The sequence below is a fragment of the Lycorma delicatula genome, chromosome 3 (genome assembly GCF_047948215.1).
Source record: "Lycorma delicatula isolate Av1 chromosome 3, ASM4794821v1, whole genome shotgun sequence".
Classification (NCBI taxonomy): domain Eukaryota; kingdom Metazoa; phylum Arthropoda; class Insecta; order Hemiptera; family Fulgoridae; genus Lycorma; species Lycorma delicatula.
In genome coordinates this window covers 213,559,211-213,577,134 of record NC_134457.1, presented here as the reverse complement: position 1 = coordinate 213,577,134, position 17,924 = coordinate 213,559,211, and the positions used below count along the sequence as shown (strand labels likewise).

The window sequence follows — 17,924 nt, the reverse complement described above, 5'->3', positions numbered from 1 at the left end:
GGAAATGACCTCGAAAAGGAAAAAAATATAAACACAAAAAAGTATTCAAACAAATTCAAATGACTATTCTCAGCTGCTATGGGAATTAGTAATTTTTTGATTTTTCATTTTAAAACTTCAAAGTCAAAAACTACAATAAAGTGATTTTTTTGTAGAATTAAAATCAGCATTGAGAAAACAACCTATATAAAAATTAATGACTTGAATGTGCATATCTTTCTAAATAATTACCACAATGAATTATACACAGTGTACATCACCCACTTTCGCAAAATAGTATAAAAAAAATCTATCACCCCTTTTTTTTTATTATTTTGATGTATTAGATTGTACAGATTATGAAATACTAATATATCATTGATAGAATAAAACTGGTGGTATTATTGGAGATAATTAATCTTCCAGCAAACTTTTTATCCATCATTATTCTAATGAAAAATGAGTAAATAGCATCTGAATATATAACTGTCTATTTATTTGTTTACATAACATGATGATATTCATTTAAAAAAAAAAAAATATTATACATCATCCATTTTTGTGAGAAAGTAAAAAAACATAAACCCCCACCATTTTTATTAGATTTATTGATTATAAGAATATTAACATATCTTTAATATTTTATTAATTGCTGAAGAAAATCCAATTTTCATCTAACGGAATGCATCATATTATGAGTATATTAAAAATAAAGTAAATATCAACCAAATATATTAGTGTGTACTACTCCTGTATATTTCTTTTTATAAATATTATGAGAGAGAGACTTTTGCTGAAATAAAAACGAATTATACATCATCCAAGTGAATTAAAAATTTCAGCGAAAAAGTTTTTAGTTATGAGGCTCATTTCCACCTTGTTGATATCATGAATAAACAAAATTGTCGAATTTGGGCAAGTGAAAAGCCAAAAGCAGTTCAAATGTGTTCATGTATTCACAAAATGATGATATGGTAAGCAAATTTGGGTTGGTGTAGTGATCGGGCTCTTTTCTTGAACTTCAACTTCAACAGTTCACAGTTCAAGTTGAACAGTTGAGAACAACACTAGTGTTACTGTTATGGTTAATGCTGTTCGTTATTGCGCAATGCTTGTGAATTTTTTGTCAGACTTGGATGATTCCAACAAGACTATGCACAAAATATATGAAACCATCCAATTGCAGCAGACCAAATTCCCAAATCGTGTAATTTTTTGTTTTGGATATTAGAACTGGCCGGCAAGATCATGTGATCTAACACCTTGTGACAGACATGTGAATATGTGGTTGAAAAATTTTTAAAAAGAATGGACACTGCCAACAGACCTATTGAGCAGTTAAGTGGGAGAACTCGGACTGTTAAGACGTGCTATTTTCGCTCCGCTGTTTTTTGCTTTTTGATCGGGTTTTTTCGGCTTTATCTATCAGGAAAGTGCTGTTTAACATTGTGATTGGACTACTGGACAAGTCTAAAGAAAAAATAGAATTTTTGGTTAATGGATTACTAAATTTTAAAAATTTTTTAAAAAACTTTTTTGTTTTTTTTTAAACGGAAATTTTGGATTCACATCGAGGATGGATATACAAATAAGTGTTTAAAATTTTGTGAAAATTAGACAACGGACAACTGAGTTATTTCTGTTTTTTATAGTGGACATTTCGTACAAGTTAATACAGGAGAGTGACGTCACTGTATTTAACGTAAATAAGGACTTAGAAAATTTTCACTAATAACAGTAGGTATACTAAATTTTTTCTAAGTGTTTACAGACTTTTATAAGGGTAACTTTAAACGTTCATATCTTGTTATCCGTTGGTCGTAGACCAAAACTGATCAGGATCAATACGAATTGGGTCATTTCCTATCGATTGACCTCCCTTATTTTTTTTATTTTGGGGGACCGTTTTGACCCCCCTTTTTTTTGACTGCCCCGTTGGTCCTGGATCAAAACCGTTCAGGATCTATACGAATTGGGTCATTCCCGATTGATTGACCCCCCTAATTTTTTTCGATTTTGGGGGACCATTGACCCCCCTTATTTTCAAATTAAAGGGAATTACTTGGAGAACACAATTGCTACATAGTTGTTATTTATCATCCATGGCGGATAAAGCAGAACAAAGTTATGCTAGTGGACAGGGATCCTCAGCCCTTCCGCCGCTGAAACCGACTGATCCCAAGGGCAAAAAACGAATCAGACAATCCTCCTCTGAAGAAGAGATCTATACTGGTGGCTTAAAGGAGGTTACTCTTCGACTAGGACAAGCGATGATGCGTTACAAACAACATCTGGGAAAAAACATGTTAAATTATATGTATGACCATAGTAAAGAATTAAGAGAAATATACACCGCTTTAAAACATCTGCAGGAGACTACGACTACTCCAGAGACCAGTTCGCAATATACACAGACTGATATGCCCCCTGGTGCAGATCAGGAAGACATATTAAGTCTTGAATTAACTGATGAGGAACTTCTGGATATGACCGCTAAGAGATGGTCTGCCTGGACAATGTCTAAAGCCAAACTAATTACCTTGCCTGCAGAGGGCGTTACAGATACCTGTCAATTTATTGATATCATCAAGTCCAAAAGGGCAATGGCAGAGGGCAAGAAGCCTGGAATGATAGCTGTAGACACTTCTGTCATTATGGATGACGAATACGATACTCAGACCAATAAGTATACTGTTTTCTATGACTCGACAGAGAGCGACAGGGCTGCTGCTGGGTGTATACTAGGCGCGGTCAAGAAGATCTTACTAAGGGCCCCTAATGCGGCGTTCGTTCTGCCAAGTGGTCCTATTGGTGTCATGATTAAGAAGATGGTTATCTATCTGTTCAGGACTAGTGAGACACCTGGATTGATGGTAGAGCAGAAAAAGACTGAAGAGAGTAGGATGCGTTCTAGATCCGCTTCTGCTCGGCGATCAACACCTCTTGTGGAGGGCAGCAAAGTGGTGGTTGTCCGGTCACAGGGCAAGTCGTATGCTGATCTACTCGGGACTGTAAAGGATAAGATCTTTAAAGACGAGGCAGGGGAAATCCTGTCCCTTCGCAAGAGTAGAAATGAAGACTTGGAAGTCAAAATTAAAGATGCGGCTCAGTTTACCGCAACATTGAGAGACAGGGCTTCTGACCTTCAAGTGGATTTTCGTACTAAGGGCGACCGACGCGCAGTGGTACACGTTAAAGACATGGAAGAGAGTATCACAGCGCAAGAATTAAGCGAGGCTATTACGGCTGTTATTGGAGACACTGAGTCTTTCAGAATTACCTCATTACGGCAGGCTTATGGAAATACTCGAAATGCGACAGTAATAACCAATCAGAGGGCTGCAACTAAGTTAATTTCCTAGAATTAAGGTCGGCTGGGTTCACTGCCGGGCTTATATCAGGACTGATAATATGAGGTGTCAAAAGATGCTGGCCGCTGATCACACGAGTACGGTATGTAAAGGCCTGGATAGGTCAACCCTTTGTTACAACTGCGGTCAGAAAGGCCATGTGATAAGAGACTGCAAGGAGGCTACTAAATGCCTTGACTGCAACGGCACAGACCATCGCACGGGAGGAGTGCAGTGTGGACTACCTAAATAATAGCTAAAATAATACTATCTAACGCCAACAGGAGCATTCTTTCCCACGATCTGGTGGGGGAGACTGCGAACGATCTTGAGGTTGACTTTATAGTCACCACAGAGCCCAACCTGAGAACGGCGGCCAGAGGTGATTGGTGGGTTGATGCGGTTGGGGATGTTGCTATCAGTAATGTCTCCGGCCGTCTTGGCTGGCACCTACTTCATAGAGGTGAGGGAATTCTGGCAGTAGCACTTCCGGACTTTGTCCTTATAGCCGGTTATGTAAGTCCAAACATTAATATCGGGGACTTTGTGCAGTACATCAACGATTTGCAGAGAGTCATACAGCGGGCAACTAGTAGACCTATACTCTTAGGCGACTTTAATTGTAAGTCCATTTTAACTGGCAGCTCTTATACCAATGCAAGGGGACAAATCTTCATTGACATGATGATGAGCACAGGGCTGATCTGCCTGAATGACTGCACTTACACCTACGAGGCAAGAGGCCATAGATCAGTGCTGGATCTTACGCTGGTGGACGGCAGATGGAATCCTTCCGTCTTTAGTTGGAGCGTTCTTGAATCTGAAACCGGAAGCTATCACCTAGCAACTTTGCTTGTTATGGAAGGCGCAAGACCTTCAACATCAGCCACTGCACGATTTAGATTTAGTCCAAGACAAGTTGAGGTGGTGGTTAACAAGATTACCAGGACCCTATCTGATGGAAGAATAGTAATGCCGCAAGTCCTTCAAGAATCAATTATTACAGAACTGTCTAGAGTCCCGCAGTTTGGAGGGGGTCGTCACCCAGTATACTGGTGGACGTCTGAAATTGCAGATCAGCGGAGTGTTACAATTTTGGCGTAGGAAAAAGCAAAGGCTGCGGTGCGCCATATGAACAGGCGAAGGAAAGATTTGTCCAAGCTAGGCGTACTTTGAATCATCTAATAAAGACTAGTAAAAGAAACTGTTGGAAACAGCTGTGTGCTGACTTGATTCAGACCCGTGGGGACGGGCATACAAAATAGTAATGAAGAGACTAGGACGCCGCTTGCCTGTCCTAGTTACAGAAACGGCCAGACTGCATCTTCATAGCCTCTTCCCTGTTCAAGACGAGGGACATACGGACATAATAGACTGTGAAGCTAAACGCTTTACACAAAACGAGGTCGCTATTGCCGTTTCAGGTCTGAAGGATAAAAAACGTCCGGGTCCGGATGGAATCCCGGCTGCTCTCATCTAAGGATTAATGAAGATAATCCCCTGGGAAATCACTGACGTGGCCAATTATGGCGTACAAAACAAGACTTTCCCCGCAAGCTGGAAGGAGTCACGGACTGTTTTCCTGCCTAAGAAGTCCGGCAATCAAGAAATCATTAGCTATCGGCCGTTGAGTCTCGTCAATAATATGGGAAAGGTTGCCGAGCGCTTGGTAGCGAACAGACTTATCCAAGAATTAGAGTCCAAAGACGGGCTTCATGATAACCAATTGGGTTCAGGAAACATAGATCCACGCTGCAAGCTCTGGAAAAAATTACCAACTGGGTATTGTCTGTCAGATCTTGTACGTGGCGTACCAGAAGAATCCCGTTGCTTATTCTGTTAGATATCAAAAATGCCTTTGGATCGGTCCGGTGGGATACGATTATAGGAGCTCTCACGGACAAACAGATTAGTTCCTATATCAAAAGACAAGTACGAGAATATCTGACTGATAGGTGGACTTTGGTCGAGGCGCTCGAAGGTAAATTTAGATATCAGCTTCATGGAGGAGTGCCGCAGGGGTCTGTGTTAGGCCCCTTGCTTTGGCTAATAGTAATTGATGGAATACTCAGACTGAGATTACCTGCAGGCTCGGAATAGTTGCTTATGCCGATGATTTGGCTATAATAATTGAAGCCAAAACTGAACGTGACCTTGAAGTTACCGGTAATGAAGTGCTAACATTGGTTAATAACTGGCTCTTGGACCGAGAACTATCTTTGTCTTTAGATAAATGTCACTATATTTTTCTGGCTGGAAGAAGGCGACTTAGAAACCTAAATCTCCGCGTGGGAGATCGCAGACTAGACCGTGTGGCAGTAACAAAATATCTTGGTGTCATTATAGACCCAGCTCTAAAGTTTAGTCCTCATCTCGCACAGAAATGTAAAGAGGTCGAGAATACCGCAAAGGCTTTAACAAGATTGTTGGCTGGACACCACGTGCATCTAGGCGGCGGGTCATTGCCTCAACTTTAACCTCTGTATTATTGCTGCACCTATATGGGAAAAAGCACTTTGTGTTGCAAGAAATGTCGTAAGACTTAGAACTCTGCATAGGCAAGCTCTTATAAACATCACTTCTGCATACCGCACCATCTCTTACGATGCGGCTTGTGTTTTATCATCGGTTCCCCCTATCGACCTCTTAGTTAAGGAGCGATCACTTAGGTATCGTGGCATGCCAAAACAAGAAGTCCAAGCTAACATCAGGCGCATATGGCAGGACAGATGGAATCTTTCCACTAAAGCTACCAGGACCAGGAGACTGATACCCAACTTGGGCATGTGGCTTGATAGAGGACATGGGGAGGTTGGTTATTATCTTACTCAAATACTTTCTGGGCATGGTAGCTTCGAATATTATTTACATCGATTCGGTAGAAGACCAGCACCTATTTGCATGTTCTGCCAGGATTCGGATACTTCCAAACATACTCTGTTCCACTGTAATAGATGGACTATACATAGACGACGTGCAGGGCTGCAAGAATTAAATCCGGAGAATCTGCTTCTTTTTCTCCTACGATCCACTGACAATTGGAACAAAATGGAGGAGTTTGCCAAGATAGTGCTAAAGGCTAAAGATGATGTAGCCCTTTTAAGAGGCCATTGAGGCCCCGTGGTAACTTAGCAGTTTAATATTTTCGTTAAGGCAAGCAGCTATGAGGAGAAGATCATTCCTTCGTTTGGTGATCATAACAACTGGGTAATGAAAAGACCGAGACCCGGTTTCCTCGGCGGGGGCTAGGGACGGCTTTGTCGAGCCTGGTTCTCTGTCGGGGGAGGGCTAGAGGTAGGCACATTAAAACAAAAGATCCAACCGGGGGGGGCTGACCTGCTGTGCCGGACGTACAGCCGGCGGGTGGGGAGGCCTCCTTTGAGTTTAAAGGACACTTTCCCGGGCTGCGCATACTTGAATGGATACCCGGCCCGGGGAAGTAGGGAAAAAAAAAGACCTATGGAGCACTTGGCTGACATATTATTCCATATTTAACCTCCTACATTGTACTTTACATTACAAAAACAAAAGTATTAAATATTGTCGACAAAAATTAAGTTTTTTTAAATTAAAATACCGGTTATTATTGAGACACCCGTTGTACATATAAACAGGATGTTGACTTTTAAATGTGTCTCACTGGGATCTCGTACACAAGACAAGGTTAGAAGAAAGAAGAACCTTTCCTCAACTTTTGAGTACAATCAAATATCTTAATGGCATGTTTGAAAAGTTTACTGTTTTTCTACTATTACAGCAGCTAACTTAATTTTGTTATTAAATGGAAATTTTCAATTTCAGTAACAATTTCAAATACAACACATAAGTTTGATATCGCAACGATAGCACATTTAAAATGAGTATCTGTAAACCTACATATAATATTATACATAATAATTAGTGTTACAATAAATAAGAAACTAATAACAAAAAGCCTTTATTGATTTTGAAAAGCCATTCGATTCTGTGAGTCATCTTGCAGTCATGGAAGCTGTAATTAAACTATAGGAATAGACCAAAGATACATAAAAATGCTACACAATATCTATGAAACTTCAACAGCATTTGTCAGCATTGGCAAACCAATTTATATGTAATTTTTATTTTAAGTATTGCAGATCTAAACTGTACCGTACAATAAGTACTATTAGTTTAGTACATTATATAGTAATTTTTATTATTTACTCTATATAGGTTTTTCTTTACAGTTTCATTGGTGTAAATTTGTTGTTCGTAGTATAAATAAAAATCATATCTTATCCAAAGAAAAATCCTTGAAAAATTAAAATCAAATTGTGATCATGTGCATCTTTTAAAATTAAATTTGTTTTCAATTAACTATAAACAACAAAATAAAGGTCTACCACCATAAGTGATATTTTTTATATTTGCAATAATTCTGTTTTTATTTATTTATCTATATTTTATATGTTATAATAAATTAGAGGTTGTAATCCTTATGAACTGTATACAAATGAAAGATGATGAATTACTTAAGCAGCTTATTATAGTTTGCAGACAATATGATTATCAGGTTACCTACTGTAATTAATTATGAATTAATAAAAAAAGAGGTTATCTTTATATATTATATATATAAATATATTATAATTAAATTTTTTATTGTTTATTTTGTACAGTGTGTATAATAAATATTATAATGAATTATTTTAAATATGAGACAATGATGTTGTTATGTGTGAATGAATGATTTATTTAATAATTAAGGTGAGATACGATGAAGTATAATGATGAGATTATAGTCTTATTATCTTGTGTATAAAAATATAAAATTAAAAAAATAATAATAGTGATTATAATTAAATGGTGTATTTCCTTTTTTTTAAATTTATATACCTTTTAGCAATATTCTTATGTAATGTATATCACATATCAACGAAGTGATACAGATTTGACGAAGATCTCTCCCTCAAATAGCTATTTGATGTTATTTAAAAAAAAAAAAACAAGTGAAGGATGTGTGATCTTGGGATTCACAGTATAGTTCTTTAGTTAGCTAAAGTTCTTTAGCTGCTAAAGGAATTTTGTAGCAAAACTAAAAACTGAATCATCTGTAAATACTAAAATTTAATAAATTGAGATGATAGAATTGTAACATATGCCTAATTTTTAAATGTAATGAATTTGATGTTAAAGGGTAAATAGAACATTTTTGTTTAGGAGAATTCTGAATAGTGCTGAAATTATCCAAGAAGCAGTAATAAAATAAGTCATATGTACTGTATGGAAGACAACTATGGTGAAAAAAAAAATTATTGAAGAATTTGTTACAAATTTGAGAAGAATATGATAGCGAAATTAAGTGTGCTTGGTAGTGAAACATTCATAGTAATGAAAATCAAAAAAATAACCATTCCCTCTAAATTTATTGTTATAAGACATGTTATAACTTACTGCTGCCATACTTATTAATGTAATGTATGGTCTAAACTTAGTCTGCCAGAAATAGATTTAAATGATAAAGTTTTACCTTTATTTACTACCAGAACAACATGTAACCAATTATATCAAACAGTTCATTAAGTTGACAAGCTACCGCACTAAAAATGCTTGATACAGTCCATCATTCATTCATCCATCTTGCTACAGGTACTTTTTGCTCAAGCCTTATGGTAAGTCTGCTACTGGACAGTGGTGAGCCATCTCTTTGTAACAGATGGAAGTAAATGATATGCTCGTACATGGCTCGCATTAAAGCACAACTAACTCATCCAACCTTTGATGTGGTATTTTTTAATCATATCCTATTGATACCAGGAACAGCTGAGATTTACTGCTTTGCTAGGCACCAGAGCTCAATGCCTTTTCTCAGCTCTAAATATACAATTATCTCCAGTCCTTATTGCTGTTCCGTGTTATTACCCTCCTTGGCAGCCTTCTCTTTTTAATTACTGTTTTGATCTTTGTCAGTATAATAAAAAGAACACAAATCAGGTTTTCTTGGAAAATGAATTTTATGGTATTATAAATAGCATGAAACCTGATATTACAGTTTGAACGGACAGTTCTAGAAACATTAATTCTGTTGGTTGTGGTTTTTGAGAATTTACATGTTTGGCCTTCCCAGCATCATCAGTATTTTCACTGCAGAACTGCATGCCATTATAAGGCCTTCCATTTGGTTAACTCAAAATTTTGACATGTTCTTGTTTGTTCAGATTCCATGAGTATGTATACTCCAGACACCCTGTTTGCGAGATTCAGTGTGTCATTTTGTAAATGACTACATGCAATTCAACAGTGAGCTTCTGATTCCCTACCACACAGGAATTTCAGGCAATGAGAGCCAAAGAGTCATGTTTTCAGCCTCCTTTTACCAGTTGCTTGCTTCAAATGATCTTAGCTGTTTCCTGATAAGGGTAGTTCATGAGGAGTGGTAAAGTGAGTGGGATGCTACCATGAACAATAAACTTCGCCACTTAAGAACAGTGTTTCATCGTGGAGCTTCTCATGCAGAAATAACTGTTGGGAGGAGGTTATTATCTGCCGTTTGCGAATGAGGTACACTAGGCTCACCCATGGATATCTGATGACACAAACAGATGCACCAGTTTGTGCTCGCTGTGACTGCACCCTAACAGTGCACCACATCCTTGTGAATTGTGTCTGTTATGAGGCATTGCATCAGATTTAAACTAGGGGCTAAAATGTGAACTCTTTAGGGATAATGAAACGAAGTTATGTTTTGGTTTATGATTCCTTAGGGCCGTATGTTTATATTCAAATATTTGAATTACTGTGTTTCAGCTATTTATGTCCTTTGCTGTAAAGCAGATGGTAATTTTATTATCCTAGTCTGATATATAGCGTGATAAATTGTGTTTTTTATTTTGATCTTAGCATACGCTACAGGTTTTTTTATTTTAAGAAGTATTTTAATTCTTTTTAAACATGTATTTGTTTTTATTGTGAATTTTTAACATTTAGTTTTTTTAAAACACATATATCGTGTTTGGGCGATGATAATATTTGCCCAGAAAATACAAAAAAAAAATTAAACTCCGTTTTACAACCCTAAATGTAGTTCATCGTTGGTGTTATCCAGATTGTTTGGTTATAGTTTATACTGTTTGTTACTTCTGACCTGTGACTGTGTAGTTTGTCTTCAATTGAGAAAATCCTAAGCAAACATCTACCAATTTTAGCCATACAATAGCAGTAGATGCTATGATATTGAAAAGATTAAGCTGTTCTAGAGTGTTCAGTTTTCAGTTATATCTCCTTACTTAATTAAAGGATTTGCTGAATTGATTTCTGAATAATTACTTTCCTTATAAATGTTTTTTTTTATATGGGGATTCTTCTGGGTTTATTAAGATGTAGTATTGTGAATCTGTTTTATAAAAAAAGGGTTACCGCAGATGATTACAGTAAATATAATGGCCAGTTTTTGAGATTACAAAAGAAGTGACTGTGTTATGCAATATTTTTCATGCTAGATTAGAATATGTATTCCAAAATACAATTCCCATGTCATATTTTCAAGTTTTCACTGCCTAAAGTTATGTGTTTTATATGTATTATTATATTCTTTATATACAAATTTGTTAGTATTGTATTAGTAAATACATGCTATGATTGGAAAGTTTTAAAACAAGTGCTCCCACTGCTCAGTTCGAGGGGCTAGGTTTGTTTACCCTGGCTGTGGAAGTGGAAACTTGTTTTGTGCTTGAAATCGCATAAAAATATCACAGCAATATTTTTGTTCAGTAGAGAGTGGCATCCTGATTAGTGAAGATGTGTTTTCGATTCTCAGTGAATTATTGATTTAACAAAATGGATAAAGAGTTTGTGTCAAATTTTGTTTGAAACTGCAATCAGCTTCAGAGACTTATGAACTCTTAAAAACAGTTTTCATGGATAAATGTCAGCCGATCAAATGTTTTTTTCTGGTTCAGAACATTCAAAGATGGTTGTGAATCAGTTGAAGATGACCCTGGTCCAGCTGGCCTTCCACTTAAAAACCAACAAAAACATTTTGATGTGATTTAGTGTAAGTAATCTGATGACTGTAGACTTACAATTAGGGAGATGGCTAATTAAATGAATTTAAGTTTAACGCGGTTCAGACAATTTTAACTGAAGATCTGAACATGTGTCAAGTGTTCAGTAATTAATTTTGAAATTTTTGTTAGACCAGCAAAAACAAAACGGACTTGAAGTGTCCCCAAAACTGATTAATTGGGCTGAAACTGACCCAAATTTACAAGTGACGAACCATGCGTTTATTGGTATGACCCAGAAACAAAGGTACAATCATCACAGTGGAAGAGTCCAAGTCGGCCATTTTTGGCCAAATTCCAAATTCCTGTGATTTTGCAACTACCCTATTCCCCTGATTTAGCCCCTGCCAATTTTTACCTGTTGACTAAATTGAAAAGAAACCAATTTGACTCATTTGAAGACATCCAGGAAAAATACGGAGAGAGTTCTTGACACCTTTAAGAAAGAAAATTTCAGGAATGCTTCCAAAAGTCGAAACTTCATTGAGGTTATACTCTCTAACCCCAATGAAAGGAACTACTTTGAAAGAGATTCATCATAATAGCCTGTAAGTAATGCCGTTCTGGAATTGCAAGTCCGGTCTTAAAACTTTCCGATCACCTCGTATATTTATTTATTTTTTATTCCTACATGACTAATGTTGTAGACCTAACTATATAAAATGTAATAATTTAATCTTATATTACATGCCGTAAAAATATAATTGCAATGCCATAGACAAAACAATGTGTCATTTCACTTTATGAAATCTTCTTCATTGCTACTTCAGCTTTTAACTGCATAACTTGTAAAAGTTTTTTTGTGGTAGGTTTTTTACTGAACACTTTAGTCAAAGAATTATAAATGTTTGTAATTGACTTAATAAATTTTAGTGAACCGAAACTTTTTCATACTGAAAATATTTTTGGGATTGTACATTGATATTTTATCAACTATTCACAGGTGACTTACTACGAATGAGTTTATTTTTGTTCATTAAAAATTTATTTTGGGAATTATAATATGAGTATTTACACGCTTGTAAAAATTCTCCAAATATTTTTTTATGTTTTCGATAATTTATTATAAAGGTCAAGGCAAATAGATTTCAGCCTGTTGCAGATTGCTTATAAACTTTATTTTGATTGTTGTTTGGGAGACCAAGATATAGCCCCTGGGCTGAGATATAGCATGCATTAATTAAACTAACCCAGTTACAAAGAAAAATGAGAATCTGCCCTTTGGAGTACCAGTGATTTAGCCTATTTAAGACAAATGCTGCTTTTGATTAACAAATATCACTGCTTTATTTAAAAAAATAAAAGCAATATTGTGTGCCAATGTTCCATCGGCTATGAGATCAATATTTTATGGTAAAGACCAATTTCAACATTCCAATAGCTTCTTGGCAAGAAGTTTCTGACTCGGATGAAGGTTCTCCTGACCTTCAATGCAAAAGTATCAACTTCGAGGAATAAAACCTTCATGTCAGAAGAATCAAATACTTAACCACCCTCATCAAAAATACAGAAGTCAGTGATTTATTCAGTGACTTGAATTTGCCTTATCATAAGTGGAATTCCTAGGTTTGGGTTTGAGGTAGTAGAATTTTCTGTTACTGATAGCATTTATGTTATTTAAAAATAAAATTATCTGCATCAAAGATTCTTGGAAGAAAAAACAATCTTCTAAATCTTCTTTTAAATTGTTAAGTGTAGTGATATTTACTTTTATCAAACTCTGCCCTTTGTTGGAAAAATGAATTTAAATGATATCTGTTTTGTCATTTTTTAACTACAGAACCTAATGAACAGAATTTATTTTGTTATATCTGTATGCTGAACCTCATTGCTCTAGTTATGGATATTGATGTAAAGTAATTTAATAATTGTGGTTATAGAACTTAAAAAGCTTAGTTTAAAAATTAGTTAACACTGTATCAGCCATAATCCAACTAATTAATAATATGTCTGTTCTTCATAGGAGTTGTCATAAGATTCTTGCTTAGTGATGTGTGAACACAATTCCTACTGGCACATAACTCAAAATTCAACTAGTTGCAGATCATTTTTTACCCTCATAAAAGCATTTGTAACTGTTTGGGATAAACCCATGTTTTGTCAACAAATACCCTTTTAAGAGAGGTAATAAGAGAAGCCACAAATTTTCAGATATTATTATTAATTTCAAAAATGAATTTTAACTTTCATTATTAGTTGATCACAAAATGTACAAAAACTATGAAATCGATTCTTATTACAGTTTTATGTATTAGGAGTGGTTTAATGAGGAAATCTTAAATGTAATAGATATTATGGAATGATGAAGTTATCATATGTTCTTTGTTTCAAGCTTCTATAACAACAGCATAGAAGATTTGGAATTAAATAACAAGCTCTTGTTTAACTCCTGTTTTATTCCTGCTGTGTTACTGTTTTTCTTCTGTTTAACTCTATTAGAACTGGTTTTAAGGGAAATTCTTTAATGCAGAGTAAACATTAATCTGAATTGTTATTGAAATAAATATCCTGAAAAATATCAGTACAGGAAACAGCAAAATATATGTTTTTCAAAAGTGGTTTAGGAGTAAGTGAAAAAATGAAATCCCTTCATAACAATAACATACTATCAAAGGGAAACATCCATGGAATGGTTGGCAATCATTGACAACCATTCCATTTTCATATTTCTTATATTTACATATAAAACAGTACATTTCACCATATTTATGATAGCATAATTATAATGATTTTTTTAAAAAAGTTATTAAAGATGCACTCGGGAACCATACATGTTTACTAGCTTGTGTTTTAGAATATCTAATAGCACATAAAAAAAAGTACGTAATATAAACCAAAGATTATTTCAATGGTTGCAGTTAAAATTATTTTTATAAAAATTATTGTTTCAGCAAACCTGTTAACCTTTTTTTTTAAAATATTTTTTTAAGTAAAACAAATCCTTTTTTTCTTTGTTTGAATTATAATAACAAGTTAAACAAAAAAGGCCAACCATATTTCTTTTACAATCATTAACCTCTCTCTTGTGAATAAATTAAAAGACACTTTTTACCACTAAAACATTATATGAAATTCAGTTTGGATTTCTAGACAGGTTAAGTGTTGAAAACAATTTGCCATGTTATCAAATTATTTATGATAAGCTACACTGATTCCAGTCATTGTTATGATTGTTTCAAATTCTAAGGTTTTGCGGTTGAAATCCTAGTAAAGGCAATTAATTACTTTTATGTGGATTTAAATACTAGATTGTGGATACTGGTGTTCTTTGATGGTTGGGTTTCAATTAACCACACATCTCAGGAATGGTCGACCTGAAGCTGTAAAAGCTGGTCAGATTCATTTACATTCATACATATTATCTTCATTCATCCTGTTAAGTAATACCTGGTGGTTGTAGAGGCTAAACAGAAAAAGAGAGAGTTTTTATTATGACTGTGATGTACAAATAGCATTTGAGGTATAAGCAGCATTAGTCAGGGTTATTTTCTCTGAGAGTAACAATGTTTATTATACAGCCGAAGTGAACAGAGATATTATAAATATTATACTCTGAAGTGAACAGAAAGAGCATGATAAGAATAGGGTTGATATCCCTGCATTTTGATGTTGATAAGCTGCAGTATAAACAGGTTGGTGAAGAAACAAGGTGTAATTCACTTGACTTCCCGCTTTCCTGTAAGCTTGAAATATGATTCTTGATTTTCAGAATAATGGTGGATCTTCAGGTCCATCCTCTTCCTAAAATGCCAATTCAAGAGGCCTTTAATAATTGGTAGATTGGATTTTATTGTTTCTGTTGTATTTCTCTTGACTCAAAAAATCCAATTTTTTTATATGTGATCAGATCAGGCTAGAAGAAGTTCTCTTTACCTTGGGTCAGCTTTAATTCATCATCTACGTTCTTTGAATATAAAGAAAAATATCAGTAAAACCATTTTGTTCTGCGACAGATGTGCAGAACAGAATAAAAATTTTTATATTGTCCATATATAATGCCACTGGCTTAAGATAGAATCTTCAAACATCACTTCTATTCAGTTGACCTTTCCTGTTTGCGGCCACAGTTTTCTTCTGGCAGATTGAACATTTGGTAGGACAGAAAAAATTCTAAAAAAACACATTCAAATTAATCTTCTTGTTAAGAAATTAATCTTCAAATTAACACAAGAAGAGTATACAACATATTACAGAGAAGTAGGGACAGTAAAAGAGGCGAAGACTGGGTTGTGCACAATATAAAAACACTGGAAACTGTTATCACAAAAATTAAAAGTATTTGTAATGTCAAAGGTCTTGTAACGAAACATTAATCAATAAATTGCGATATTTTCACCAAAGTACAATACTTCACCAACAAAAAATTTTCTTTGTCAGTTGAATTAGCAAATGCCAGGAGTATAAAAAAAAATACAAAACAGAAGGTTTTGTATTATTAAAAGAGCAGCTACTCATTATCATTATCAATTAGCTACTCATTATATAATATCAAGAGCATACATTCATTATCATTGAAGAAAACAGTGAAATGAAACTGCAATTGTCTTGTGGAAGAGTGTGCTTGTATTTAATTAGCGGATTTTTTATTGTTCTGAACTATATAACATGATTATCAATCTTAATACTTTGAAGAAAATTTTTATGAAAAAATGTGTGACAATCTTACAATCTTTAATAATTTAATGGTATCCACAAAGACTGTCAGTGTTGATTTTATTATACAAGAATATTATGAAGTTATGCTAATTCTTTATTCTTTTAACTAATAAAATAAATAGCATATACAAAATTAATACTCTTTTGTTTGTTTTTTCTTTTGTTTTGAAAAGGGAACATATCCAACTTTTTTCATCAAAGCTGAACAACTCCATATGTTTTTTATAGAAATATTTGAAACTAATTAATACTTTTTAAAATGAAATCAGGGTCTAAAATAGTTGCCAAAAACTTATGTCTTAAGATAAATATAAATTAAAAATACCCAAACCGCTCTGAGGTGCAAGTTTTTTGCATTTCCTGTAAAATTATCTTAAGTGCATATGCTCACTTTTGAAAGCAAGCTCCTCACATGTACTCAAGTATTGGGTAGGTTAAGAAAATGACTAAAAACATTCAATTCAGTAATATATTTTTGGAACAAGTGTTAGTATTTTTGGAGTGAATTGAATTAAACTCTTAAATCAACCTATTCTCAATTTTGAGTTACCAGATAAATGTGTTGTAATAGTAAGATCACAGATAATAGTAAAATCACTAATTACTGATAGAAATGTACTAATTTTAAAGATTAACATCATTAATTTGACAGTGAGTGCAAACAATAATTTTCAATAAAAATGTATGGTTCGTAATCCAAATAATTTGGCCAAATTTTTGTCTAAAATATTTTGATGTTGTTTGTCATAGAACAAAATTCACAGTTTAATCTAGTTTTATTGGTGAAGTAAATCTTTGAGAGCACTTTTTAACACTAATGGGTAGATAACCTACTGTGTACTTTAGATTAAAACTCCAAGAATCCCTTTTGCTTGGAAAAAGATTATTACACATCATCAGCATATCAAAAAAGTATTTATTTTTATTATAAAAGCATACAAATTCCAAATTTTAAGTAATGTTAAAATACAAAAGCTCAATTGCAAATAAGAATATTAATAATTTGTAAAGTGCCACTTAATCAAATTAAAAAATAATATTCACATGAATAATATTTTATTCTCATTCCTTTATAGGTATACGTTTGGCTTCGGTCCATTTACCCAATCAACAAGTCTCATATCAAACCATACAAACTTTCCTTTTATATCTGTATAATGTGGCAATAATGCTAGCTTTATTGGAGCGTCTGCACCTGGTAAAAAACAATCATAATTTATTTAATCACTAACAGAAAAAAAATCACTTAAGTTGAAAGCACAGCAATAAATAAAAAAATCAAATAACAGACAATTTCTCAAGTAACTACTGATAGAGTGGTGAATTGCCTCACAAAAAATATTAATTTATGAGTGCATTGTAAGCTTCTGTCTTAAATCCTTTACAGGTCATACTTTCAAAAATAAAAACAAAAATAAAACTCTTTTGCCTATGTCTTGTTAAAGATGTATGCATTAGGACTTCACACATGCATGTGCATGCACGTACACAAGATTAGTTTCAAACAAAAAAGAACTGTTAATGTAACTTGAACAAAATAATCACCCATTTTGTGTGAATTTTCTAAAACCAAACTGGTTTTAAACTTATTTTTGATTAAAAATTTAGCCAGCCTAAATTTTAGCCAGCTATTTCTAAATAGCTTTTTCATGATATTTGGAAATACAGATAACAGGGAGATGATAGGTCTATTATATTTTTATTTGCATTGTCTTTGTCACCTCCTTTGTGAACTGGAATGAGTGAACAGCCTTTTTTTAAGGCTTCAATGTATTTGCTTTTGCCTTACTGAGATTGTAAAGAAATGCTAAAATACTTGATAGCATCGATTGATTACACCTTGATGGTGTCAACCTTAATACCATCAATACAAAGTGCTTTCCTATGTTTTAAGGATATAATTAAGTTCAGTGTT

The 17,924-nt window shown here is 34.2% G+C and overlaps 1 protein-coding gene across 1 annotated transcript in view; it reads right to left on the bottom strand.

The window, feature by feature from the left end:
• Window positions 1–16,905: 16,905 nt before the first annotated feature.
• LOC142322418 (carbonyl reductase [NADPH] 1-like) overlaps window positions 16,906–17,924 on the bottom strand; it is a 28,917-nt gene continuing 27,898 nt past the window's right edge. Inside the window, exon 6 of the mRNA XM_075361479.1 lies at window positions 16,906–17,204. Within this exon, the coding sequence (XP_075217594.1) occupies window positions 17,080–17,204 (125 nt within the window). The 3' untranslated portion in view covers window positions 16,906–17,079. The remainder of the gene's footprint in view (window positions 17,205–17,924) is intronic.